Source organism: Ascaphus truei, chromosome 15, assembly GCF_040206685.1.
Source record: "Ascaphus truei isolate aAscTru1 chromosome 15, aAscTru1.hap1, whole genome shotgun sequence".
In the NCBI taxonomy this organism is placed as follows: Eukaryota; Metazoa; Chordata; class Amphibia; order Anura; family Ascaphidae; genus Ascaphus; species Ascaphus truei.
The window spans coordinates 12421222-12434406 of record NC_134497.1 but is presented as its reverse complement, the minus strand read 5'-3'; the positions used below and the strand labels follow the sequence as shown (position 1 = coordinate 12434406).

The 13185-nt window shown below is 49.3% G+C and overlaps 1 protein-coding gene across 1 annotated transcript in view; it reads right to left on the bottom strand.

Annotated features, from left to right (window-relative positions):
• Window positions 1–12715, bottom strand: part of RTF2 (replication termination factor 2) — a 43900-nt gene extending 31185 nt beyond the window's left edge. The window contains exons 1-5 of the mRNA XM_075571619.1: window positions 12558–12715; window positions 11560–11654; window positions 10213–10306; window positions 7955–8091; window positions 6116–6194 (exon numbers count right to left, since the gene is read on the bottom strand). Coding sequence (XP_075427734.1) covers window positions 6116–6194; window positions 7955–8091; window positions 10213–10306; window positions 11560–11654; window positions 12558–12626 — 474 coding nt within the window. The 5' untranslated portion in view covers window positions 12627–12715. The remainder of the gene's footprint in view (window positions 1–6115; window positions 6195–7954; window positions 8092–10212; window positions 10307–11559; window positions 11655–12557) is intronic.
• Window positions 12716–13185: the final 470 nt, after the last annotated feature.

Below are 13185 nucleotides of genomic sequence, written 5' to 3'. Positions count from 1 at the left end.
TGCTTGGTTGGTGGGCAGGGGGGGGAACATTATGGTCGGGTTATGGGTTAGATGCATTGAGAGCTTGCTTGGTTGGTGGGCAGGGGGGAACATTATGGTCGGGTTATGGGTTAGATGCATTGAGAGCTTGCTTGGTTGGTGGGCAGGGGGGGAACATTACGGTCGGGTTATGGGTTAGGTGCATTGAGAGCTTGCTTGGTTGGTGGGCAGGGGGGGGACATTATGGTCGGGTTATGGGTTAGATGCATTGAGAGCTTGCTTGGTTGGTGGGCAGGGGGGGAACATTACGGTCGGGTTATGGGTTAGGTGCATTGAGAGCTTGCTTGGTTGGTGGGCAGGGGGGAACATTATGGTCGGGTTATGGGTTAGATGCATTGAGAGCTTGCTTGGTTGGTGGGCAGGGGGGGGAACATTATGGTCGGGTTATGGGTTAGGTGCATTGAGAGCTTGCTTGGTTGGTGGGCAGGGGGGGGACATTATGGTCGGGTTATGGGTTAGGTGCATTGAGAGCTTGCTTGGTTGGTGGGCAGGGGGGGGACATTATGGTCGGGTTATGGGTTAGGTGCATTGAGAGCTTGCTTGGTTGGTGGGCAGGGGGGGAACATTACGGTCGGGTTATGGGTTAGGTGCATTGAGAGCTTGCTTGGTTGGTAGGCAGGGGGGGACATTATGGTCGGGTTATGGGTTAGGTGCATTGAGAGCTTGCTTGGTTGGTGGGCAGGGGGGGGACATTATGGTCGGGTTATGGGTTAGGTGCATTGAGAGCTTGCTTGGTTGGTGGGCAGGGGGGGGACATTATGGTCGGGTTATGGGTTAGGTGCATTGAGAGCTTGCTTGGTTGGTGGGCAGGGGGGGGACATTATGGTCGGGTTATGGGTTAGGTGCATTGAGAGCTTGCTTGGTTGGTGGGCAGGGGGGGAACATTACGGTCGGGTTATGGGTTAGGTGCATTGAGAGCTTGCTTGGTTGGTGGGCAGGGGGGGGAACATTATGGTCGGGTTATGGGTTAGATGCATTGAGAGCTTGCTTGGTTGGTGGGCAGGGTGGGAGCATTATGGTCGGGTTATGGGTTAGGTGCATTGAGAGCTTGCTTGGTTGGTGGGCAGGGGGGGGACATTATGGTCGGGTTATGGGTTAGGTGCATTGAGAGCTTGCTTGGTTGGTGGGCAGGGGGGGGACATTATGGTCGGGTTATGGGTTAGGTGCATTGAGAGCTTGCTTGGTTGGTGGGCAGGGGGGGACATTATGGTCGGGTTATGGGTTAGGTGCATTAAGAGCTTGCTTGGTTGGTAGGCAGGGGGGGGAACATTATGGTCGGGTTATGGGTTAGGTGCATTGAGAGCTTGCTTGGTTGGTGGGCCGGGGGGGGACATTATGGTCGGGTTATGGGTTAGGTGCATTGAGAGCTTGCTTGGTTGGTGGGCAGGGGGGGGACATTATGGTCGGGTTATGGGTTAGGTGCATTGAGAGCTTGCTTGGTTGGTGGGCAGGGGGGGGACATTATGGTCAGGTTATGGGTTAGATGCATTGAGAGCTTGCTTGGTTGGTAGGCAGGGGGGGACATTATGGTCGGGTTATGGGTTAGATGCATTGAGAGCTTGCTTGGTTGGTGGGCAGAGGGGGGGAGCATTATGGTCGGGTTATGGGTTAGATGCATTGAGAGCTTGCTTGGTTGGTGGGCAGAGGGGGGGAGCATTATGGTCGGGTTATGGGTTAGATGCATTGAGAGCTTGCTTGGTTGGTGGGCAGAGGGGGGGAGCATTATGGTCGGGTTATGGGTTAGGCGCATTGAGAGCTTGGTTGGTTGGTAGGCAGAGGGGGGGAACATTACGGTCGGGTTATGGGTTAGATGCATTGAGAGCTTGCTTGGTTGGTGGGCAGGGGGGGACATTATGGTCGGGTTATGGGTTAGGTGCATTGAGAGCTTGCTTGGTTGGTAGGCAGAGGGGGGGAACATTACGGTCGGGTTATGGGTTAGGTGCATTGAGAGCTTGCTTGGTTGATGGGCAGGGGGGGAACATTATGGTCGGGTTATGGGTTAGGTGCATTGAGAGCTTGCTTGGTTGGTGGGCAGAGGGGGGGAACATTACGGTCGGGTTATGGGTTAGATGCATTGAGAGCTTGCTTGGTTGGTGGGCAGGGATGGGAACATTACGGTCGGGTTATGGGTTAGGTGCATTGAGAGCTTGCTTGGTTGGTGGGCAGGGGGGGGAACATTATGGTCGGGTTATGGGTTAGGTGCATTAAGAGCTTGCTTGGTTGGTGGGCAGGGGGGGGGACATTATGGTCGGGTTATGGGTTAGATGCATTGAGAGCTTGCTTGGTTGGTGGGCAGGGGGGGAACATTATGGTCGGGTTATGGGTTAGGTGCATTGAGAGCTTGCTTGGTTGGTGGGCAGGGGGGGGAACATTATGGTCGGGTTATGGGTTAGGTGCATTAAGAGCTTGCTTGGTTGGTGGGCAGGGGGGGGACATTATGGTCGGGTTATGGGTTAGATGCATTGAGAGCTTGCTTGGTTGGTGGGCAGGGGGGAACATTATGGTCGGGTTATGGGTTAGGTGCATTGAGAGCTTGCTTGGTTGGTGGGCAGGGGGGGGAACATTATGGTCGGGTTATGGGTTAGATGCATTGAGAGCTTGCTTGGTTGGTGGGCAGGGGGGGAACATTACGGTCGGGTTATGGGTTAGGTGCATTGAGAGCTTGCTTGGTTGGTGGGCAGGGGGGGGAGCATTACGGTCGGGTTATGGGTTAGATGCATTGAGAGCTTGCTTGGTTGGTGGGCAGGGGGGGGACATTATGGTCGGGTTATGGGTTAGGTGCATTGAGAGCTTGCTTGGTTGGTGGGCAGGGTGGGAGCATTACGGTCGGGTTATGGGTTAGGTGCATTAAGAGCTTGCTTGGTTGGTGGGCAGAGGGGGGGAACATTACGGTCGGGTTATGGGTTAGGTGCATTGAGAGCTTGCTTGGTTGGTGGGCAGGGGGGGGACATTATGGTCGGGTTATGGGTTAGGTGCATTGAGAGCTTGCTTGGTTGGTGGGCAGGGGGGGGACATTATGGTCGGGTTATGGGTTAGGTGCATTAAGAGCTTGCTTGGTTGGTGGGCAGGGGGGGAACATTACGGTCGGGTTATGGGTTAGGTGCATTGAGAGCTTGCTTGGTTGGTGGGCAGGGGGGGGACATTATGGTCGGGTTATGGGTTAGGTGCATTGAGAGCTTGCTTGGTTGGTGGGCAGGGGGGGGACATTATGGTCGGGTTATGGGTTAGGTGCATTGAGAGCTTGCTTGGTTGGTGGGCAGGGGGGGGACATTATGGTCGGGTTATGGGTTAGGTGCATTGAGAGCTTGCTTGGTTGGTGGGCAGGGGGGGAACATTACGGTCGGGTTATGGGTTAGGTGCATTGAGAGCTTGCTTGGTTGGTGGGCAGGGGGGGGAACATTATGGTCGGGTTATGGGTTAGATGCATTGAGAGCTTGCTTGGTTGGTGGGCAGGGGTGGGACATTATGGTCGGGTTATGGGTTAGGTGCATTGAGAGCTTGCTTGGTTGGTGGGCAGGGGGGGGACATTATGGTCGGGTTATGGGTTAGGTGCATTGAGAGCTTGCTTGGTTGGTGGGCAGGGGGGGGACATTATGGTCAGGTTATGGGTTAGATGCATTGAGAGCTTGCTTGGTTGGTAGGCAGGGGGGGACATTATGGTCGGGTTATGGGTTAGATGCATTGAGAGCTTGCTTGGTTGGTGGGCAGGGGGGGACATTATGGTCGGGTTATGGGTTAGGTGCATTGAGAGCTTGCTTGGTTGGTAGGCAGAGGGGGGGAACATTACGGTCGGGTTATGGGTTAGGTGCATTGAGAGCTTGCTTGGTTGGTGGGCAGGGGGGGACATTATGGTCGGGTTATGGGTTAGGTGCATTGAGAGCTTGCTTGGTTGGTAGGCAGAGGGGGGGAACATTACGGTCGGGTTATGGGTTAGGTGCATTGAGAGCTTGCTTGGTTGGTAGGCAGGGGGGGACATTATGGTCGGGTTATGGGTTAGATGCATTGAGAGCTTGCTTGGTTGGTGGGCAGGGGGGGACATTATGGTCGGGTTATGGGTTAGGTGCATTGAGAGCTTGCTTGGTTGGTGGGCAGGGGGGAACATTATGGTCGGGTTATGGGTTAGGTGCATTGAGAGCTTGCTTGGTTGATGGGCAGGGGGGGAACATTATGGTCGGGTTATGGGTTAGGTGCATTGAGAGCTTGCTTGGTTGATGGGCAGGGGGGGAACATTACGGTCGGGTTATGGGTTAGGTGCATTGAGAGCTTGCTTGGTTGATGGGCAGGGGGGAACATTATGGTCGGGTTATGGGTTAGGTGCATTAAGAGCTTGCTTGGTTGGTGGGCAGGGGGGGGACATTATGGTCGGGTTATGGGTTAGGTGCATTGAGAGCTTGCTTGGTTGATGGGCAGGGGGGGAACATTATGGTCGGGTTATGGGTTAGGTGCATTGAGAGCTTGCTTGGTTGATGGGCAGGGGGGGAACATTACGGTCGGGTTATGGGTTAGGTGCATTGAGAGCTTGCTTGGTTGATGGGCAGGGGGGGAACATTACGGTCGGGTTATGGGTTAGGTGCATTGAGAGCTTGCTTGGTTGGTGGGCAGGGGGGGGAACATTATGGTCGGGTTATGGGTTAGGTGCATTAAGAGCTTGCTTGGTTGGTGGGCAGGGGGGGGACATTATGGTCGGGTTATGGGTTAGGTGCATTGAGAGCTTGCTTGGTTGGTGGGCAGGGGGGAACATTATGGTCGGGTTATGGGTTAGGTGCATTGAGAGCTTGCTTGGTTGATGGGCAGGGGGGGAACATTACGGTCGGGTTATGGGTTAGGTGCATTGAGAGCTTGCTTGGTTGATGGGCAGGGGGGGAACATTACGGTCGGGTTATGGGTTAGGTGCATTGAGAGCTTGCTTGGTTGGTGGGCAGGGGGGGGAACATTATGGTCGGGTTATGGGTTAGGTGCATTAAGAGCTTGCTTGGTTGGTGGGCAGGGGGGGGACATTATGGTCGGGTTATGGGTTAGATGCATTGAGAGCTTGCTTGGTTGGTGGGCAGGGGTGGGAACATTACGGTCGGGTTATGGGTTAGGTGCATTGAGAGCTTGCTTGGTTGGTGGGCAGGGGGGGGAACATTATGGTCGGGTTATGGGTTAGGTGCATTAAGAGCTTGCTTGGTTGGTGGGCAGGGGGGGGACATTATGGTCGGGTTATGGGTTAGATGCATTGAGAGCTTGCTTGGTTGGTGGGCAGGGGGGAACATTATGGTCGGGTTATGGGTTAGATGCATTGAGAGCTTGCTTGGTTGGTGGGCAGGGGGGGGGACATTATGGTCGGGTTATGGGTTAGATGCATTGAGAGCTTGCTTGGTTGGTGGGCAGGGGGGGAACATTACGGTCGGGTTATGGGTTAGGTGCATTGAGAGCTTGCTTGGTTGGTGGGCAGGGGGGGGAACATTATGGTCGGGTTATGGGTTAGATGCATTGAGAGCTTGCTTGGTTGGTGGGCAGGGGGGGAACATTATGGTCGGGTTATGGGTTAGGTGCATTGAGAGCTTGCTTGGTTGGTGGGCAGTGGTGGGAACATTACGGTCGGGTTATGGGTTAGGTGCATTGAGAGCTTGCTTGGTTGGTGGGCAGGGGGGGGAACATTATGGTCGGGTTATGGGTTAGGTGCATTGAGAGCTTGCTTGGTTGGTGGGCAGGGGGGGGAACATTAGGGTCGGGTTATGGGTTAGATGCATTGAGAGCTTGCTTGGTTGGTGGGCCGGGGGCAGGTCTGTGGATTAACTCTTCTTGGTGGCATGGTGATGGGTCTGACAGTGGGGAAAGTGGAGACGATCAGTGAGGTGGGTGACCAAGAAGGTTTAGGAGGTGGTGAGGGTCAGAGAGACCTATTACACCTGAGAAAGGGGGTCAAGTTCCCCAACCGTGCCCCCTGCATTGTGAGAGGTTGTACATCCAATATCTAGTTTATTTATACACATCAAGACCTCGTGAGTGCAACTTCTGACCCTGATGTACGCGCCTCTGGCAGCAAAAAGGCTAAAAAAAGAAGACGAGTTTGAGAATCAATCCAACCTACCTTGTGACACACGTCCGTTTTGATTTCCTTAAGGGCCCGCTCAGAAAACACGCAGCCACAACGCCTCAGCACGCAGAACCTGCAGAAATGGAAAGGTTCTTAAGCAATCGATGCCCTGCATATAAAACAAGTTTCTACGTCATTGTGCGTTTTTACAATCTTACACTGTGCTATTAACCGTCCACGTAACGGTGCACTCACGGAACCAAATGCAGACCCCCACTGGGTGCTCAGCAAAAGTCTTCCCTCTACTCACGGAACCTAATGCAGACCCCCACTGGGTGCTCAGCAAAAGTCTTCCCTCTACTCACGGAACCTAATGCAGGCCCCCACTGGGTGCTCAGCAAAAGTCTTCCCTCTACTCACGGAACCTAATGCAGACCCCCACTGGGTGCTCAGCAAAAGTCTTCCCTCTACTCACGGAACCTAATGCAGACCCCCACTGGGTGCTCAGCAAAAGTCTTCCCTCTACTCACGGAACCTAATGCAGACCCCCACTGGGTGCTCAGCAAAAGTCTTCCCTCTACTCACGGAACCAAATGCAGACCCCCACTGGGTGCTCAGCAAAAGTCTTCCCTCTACTCACGGAACCAAATGCAGACCCCCACTGGGTGCTCAGCAAAAGTCTTCCCTCTACTCACGGAACCTAATGCAGGCCCCCACTGGGTGCTCAGCAAAAGTGTTCCCTCTACTCACGGAACCTAATGCAGGCCCCCACTGGGTGCTCAGCAAAAGTCTTCCCTCTACTCACGGAACCTAATGCAGACCCCCACTGGGTGCTCAGCAAAAGTCTTCCCTCTACTCACGGAACCAAATGCAGACCCCCACTGGGTGCTCAGCAAAAGTCTTCCCTCTACTCACGGAACCACCGAAGATAGAGAGTGAAGAGACAGGATCTTGATCGCACTGTAATACATTTTCTATTTTCGAAAGACCATTGGCGTGCCTGTCTCTCCACTCTCTGTACCCTTGTTATTAATGGGCATTGTGCCCTGAATATTTCCAACTACAGAATTTTCCTGGAATGGGTTAAAAAAAATAATTCTCGTCTGCCAAGAGAAATATTAGCAACGAAATAGCGGCGTTGCGGTTACGAAATCAGGACGCGTCTCCCTCCTTTTTAGAAACGTATTTTTCTCCCACTGAAGAATGGTGGATTTTTCCAGTTACAACAGTGTTCTAGAAAATATAAGCGTAAAAAAAAAAAACACAAAATGCAGCCAAATTAGCTACTTTAAAATAACTTGCACCTGGCATCTGAGACGTTAAAAAACAAGCCACGTCGTATAGGAATAACACCTGTTCTGTGTCATTCTTGGATATAGCTTCTCTACCTACAGGAAAGATTAAAGCAGCAGGAAATATGCCTTCTTTTCTTATTTAATACAGTAGAGTCCTGGTTATCCTGCAGTGCCGCTGGTAAGTGAGAAGGGTGGGAGGAGGAGGAGGAGGAGGAGGAGGAGGAGGAGGAGGAGGAGGAGAGCATATCGGATAAAACGGAGTGTCGGTTAACCGAAAGTCGGTTAAGAGAGACTTTACTGTACTTGCTTCTTAAAGGAGCATTTCCTGTTCAGGTCATCGTCCCCCTCTTATAGATGGCAAGCAGGGGGTCTCCGGAGCTGAACCGCGATCATTTCAGCAGGGGTTTCAAGCCTCCATATTGTTTTCCCAAATGGGCATGCTACCCTGCTCCCGGAGATACTTATCTCCGTAGGGGGTGCCGGTAGCATGACCCAGCTGGGGGAAAAACAATATGGAGGCTTGAAAGCCCTGATGCTTTAACCTGTGGCTTCTTCTCTACACATAGAAGGGCTTTAGTTTCACCGTTAATATACTAACCTGTGTCTCCCATTCATTTCCAAGCCGACCACTGGGCAGATAAACTGGGAGCACTGGTCGTCATATTTGTCCCCTTTTGTGTTTCCTTTGTCCCCTGCCCAAGCTGGGTTGTCACTTAGGTTCATTTCAATCACATTCTGCAGAGAAGAGAATGATTCATTCATTAATAATAATATAAATGAGAATAATATCTGTATTAGGTTCATTTCAATCACATTCTGCAGAGAATGATTAATTAATAATAATATAAATGAGAATAATATCTGTATTAGGTTCATTGCAATCACATTCTGCAGAGAAGAGAATGATTAATTCATTATTATTAATAATAATATCTGTATTAGGTTCATTTCAATCACATTCTGCAGAGAAGAGAATGATTAATTAATTATAATATAAATGAGAATAATATCTGTATTAGGTTCATTTCAATCCCATTCTGCAGAGAAGAGAATTAATTAATTAATTATAATAATATCTGTATTGGGTTCATCGAGCAAGGTCAGAAGTTACAAGTTAGTAACCATGTTAATTTGCCTCCGGGTGATGAAATTCCTGTCTGGATTCACAGGCTCTACATCTCAAACCTCACTTTTTGCATCATGAGAAAAGAAGATTAACCTTACAGCATCAGCACCTATCAACACTGAACCTACTATACTGCTTTGTGCAGCAAATACAAACCCCACGTGTGAGCACATTCACACGTCTGCAACCCTGCCCATCCCCATTATCTCTTAGTATACAGTGCTTCCACTGCAGCCAGGGATTCTGGGTAATGACATGCAAATGAGCACAGTGTGTCACGGTTTACTAGCAGTGTTTGCTAAGCAAAACACAGGGTTGCAGGCCTGTCGGACATATACCCGCTGTAACTTTAAATGTCTGGTTACACCCACGTACCAGCTTCACGTGGCACAGCCAGCAACCAGCCTCGCACTGAGGATACGCAGAGGGTCGGAAACAACTGTCCGTGAGTAGGTTTACAGGCTCTGCACTTCTGTAACCCAGGCTGTGCTGATAAACTGTGTAACACAGCAGGCATAAACTCATAGGGATCCAATGTTAAAGTGGATAGGAAGGAGAGAGTGAATCCCTGCGAGTGCTCATTTGCGCGTCATTACCCAGAATCCCTAGCAACAGTGGAAGCATTGTATGCCAAGAGATCATCGGGAAAGACAGGCTTGCAAACACACCACGGGAGGTATGTGTATTTGCTGTACACTGTACTGTGGGGGGTTTGACACTTTTTTTTACCCATCATAACTTCTTTTAATGTAATTTTTTGTATAACTGACTGCAACTGAATGCATTATAGCAGCAATCCAGCCTACTCAACCCCTTTTGTTTAACAAGGTGGGAACTGGGTGTTCCCGAGGCTAATGAGGGTTAATTTCAGCTACGGTTCCCCCCCCCATTCCCCCTCTATTGCCACAGGTGACATGGGAGATTTAAAGGGCCATTTTGTTTCCCCTGCAGGGGAAGAGACATTGGTAACTATCTTGGGAACCATCAGATCCCCAATAGTCCCTGAAAATAGTGCGATTCAGCTGTGGAGAACCTGCCGGTTCCCATCCCAAAAAGGGCCCAAAAATATATCAAGTGAGTAGGGAGGATTGCTGCGTTAAATGTGCAATCCCGCATATGCCCAGGTACACAGGAGGGGGTTAAAGCTGCAGTTCAAGCTTTTTCATTCAATATGTGCATCAATACAATCTGCACACTGACAAGTGATTAGCCAAGTTGCTGATCGATCCGTTCTCCTGTAATCGATCACTAAAGATTCGGCTGGGGGGTTCACTAAATGCATCTTGGGTCCTCTTCTGCTGCACTGACAGCCAAAGTACTGTGAGGAAGATCATGTGACCAGGCAGGCACTAGATTCAATTGGTTCAGCGCTAGAGGGCGGGGCTCAAAAAGGTGATGCTGTTTCATAAGGGGAAGGGGATGTGACTTTGTAAATGGTTGCTATAGGAACAAAAATGCTGGTTACATTAGAATTCATTAAAAATGTCTTTAAAAATCGATCAGAAATTGTATTTCTGCAGGCAGCCAAATTTTGATTAAGTGTTGATTAAACAAAACATGACATTCATCGCACCATTTCTACATTATCGGTAGAATTTCACAAGCCTTTGAGATGTCCTACGAGTGAAAACTAAACGGTCACATAGGTGATCATAATTCTATATTTACCATATCATCTTAAAAAGATACCAAGACATTCTTCCTACCCGACGTCAGATACTTTGTTATACCTTCATGCTCTTGATATGAGCTGCAGAATCCGCATGCGGCTTCTCAGGAGATTTGTCCAATAAGAATTCAATGACTGCATCTTTGTTGTAGAGTCTGAAAAAATATATATCAGTTAAAGCAATGGCCCAGTTAACTTTATTTTCAAAATGCACCTTGTCCCCGGAGTTGCCTCCAAGTTCCCAAGAGTGCTGTAGTTTTTTGTGCCGTGTGTTTGACGCAAAAAAAAACCTACAAATATGGGAGTGGGGTCACCAGTACCTGTTGTGGCTTTCTATTGGATGCTGGAGCAAAGCTGCCCCCCCCACTTCCATTATATGTACATCAGGACATCTTAAGGAGATTGTGGGGGCCACCAGTCCAGGCACAATTGGGATGCATTATAACAAATTAAAGCAAAGCTATATACATACAAACGACACTGTGTTCCCCCTTAAGGTTGGAGGAAAGGAGATTTCACCAGCAACAAAGGAAAGGGTTCTTTACAGTAACGGCAGTTACAATGTGGGATTCATTACCCATGGAGACTGTGATGGCAGATACAATAGATATGTTCAAAAAAAGGTTGGACATCATTTTAGAAAGGAAAGGTATACAGGGATATACCAAATAAGTGAACATGGGAAGGATGTTGATCCAGGGAGATATCTGATTGCCAATATTTGGAGTTGGGAAGGAATTTATTTATCCCTATATGGTTCTACAAAAGTATCTGGCCCCTCCTCTTACCGTGCACCTCACAACTGGAACAGTCTACTGGAGGCTGCCACCAGTCTAAATTCAAGACTAAAGCGGTCTCACATTTTAATCTGGTCTGTAACTGTTCTGGTCTGTAACAGTGCGACACGTTTCTATTCTCATCTATTTCCAGACAATCTCAGTATTAATGCAAATATTAACAACAATATGCACAGCATACCCTTTACCGGTGTACAACCAACAACTATTACTAGATGTCTCCCCGATCTTTATCCCACAGAATCTCCACGTAAATTTTAATACTAATTACCTTTTCCATGATCATGATTTGTGTTTTAGTTAATGTAATTCTCACCCCAGTATATGGTCTCACACATTTCTGTGTTTCCATTTGTGACAGGACCCAGACTTGGAATACTGAGCAACAGCTGAGTAACAGGACCAGCACCAACCCAATATACACCATTAGAAATATTGGTGTGCCACTATTAACCCTTTACAGGGCGCAGAATACGTTTGCCTTCCTCAGGATTACATATAAAGATTGGATGAGCTTCTTCGTCGACTAAATTTAACGTGGGTTGAAGATATTTCTTAACCGTATCCCCCTTGTAATTAGAAAGGAAATAAATGTTCCATTTAAATCATACCTGCCCAGTTCACATGCTACAATCGGCTTGGTCAATTTCTCCTGGCTCAATGTGCAGTAATACCAGCGGGCAACTATCTCTGCATTTTTGTCAACCTGCAAAAGAGAATATCAAAGTTAGTGGGGGAGTATTAATTAGCACATGTAAAATGGGGGCGTTTCTACACTTCTGAAATGCAGCGGTGTTGATTTTCATTACAGCTTGGTACGCCTGTTGCCAGAAAATGACAGCAACAATATTTACTCTCTAGGAGCACATAGTATACATAATATACATAGTATGCCGTGAAGTGGATTCCCGGTGCTGGAGATCAGCTGCACTGACATAAATAGAACTGCTATAGTCTAGCCTAGGGGTGCGCAAACTGGGGGGCACGAGATTTTTCAGGAGGGGGGTGTGGCGGTTGCAGAGGACACGCGCTCTTCCCCGAGGCATTTAAAGTAAATGCAGAGGGATCGCGTGAGGCCTCTTCAACTTCACATATTTTGTCTCCAGCAACACGTCACCATGGCAACGCAGAGTCAAATCATGCCGCGGGGTGACGTCACATGGCCCCCGCGGCATCATCTGACGCAGAGACATGGTAAGGAGGGAGATGCGGGGGGAGCATGCAGACATGGAGGCGCAGCGAGGAAAGTTTGCGCGTCCCTGGTCTAGACGAGCAAGGAGAAGGGGACTTCACCGCATATTAAATACGTATAGAATACTTTTTACCATTACACATAAGCTTCTGGGTACTCAAGATGGCATTGTATCTGTGTACAGTTACACACACAGTGTTGCGCACACACACAGACACACACACACACACACACAGACAGACAGACAGACACACAGACAGACACACAGACAGACAGACACACAGACAGACACACAGACAGACACACAGACAGACACACAGACAGACACACAGACAGACAGACACACAGACAGACAGACACACACACAGACACACACACAGACACACACACAGACACACACACAGACACACTTCTCACCTTCTCCACTTTCTTGGGCCCCTTCACCAGTTCGTGCCGCTTAGGGATAGTTCCGCCGTCGCACCCCATGTTATCCCCCCAAACAAACACCTTTCGACACAAATGACAACTTCCGCTTCCGGCAACAAAGATCCCTGCGTCATCTAACCTACTGACTACTTCCGCGCGGCCATCTTACTACACCCGGGAGAGCGCGGCCATTTTACTACACCCGGGAGAGCGCGGCCATCTTACTACACCCGGGAGAGCGCGGCCATCTTACTACACCTGGGAGAGCGCGGCCATCTTACTACACCCGGGAGAGCGCGGTCATCTTAGTGCTCCCGTGGTATGCAGCTGTGTTGATCTGTTCGATTGATACAATGTCACGAACGTGAATAGCTACAGTTGTTTAAATTAAATCATCGTTTTGTGAGGAAATCAAGAGTGAGGTCACTGGCATCTAAAGCTTAGATACTACTGTCATATATTTATTCTTTTCCTAATAATATTAGATTTCTGTATTTAGAATAATAATAATATAATAATATAATGATTAGCTTTCCTGCAGTGGATGTCTGTTGGAGGTTTTGGAATGAGTTAGGCTGGGGCCATGGTATCGCAGACCGTGTGGACGCGTCCGCACGCT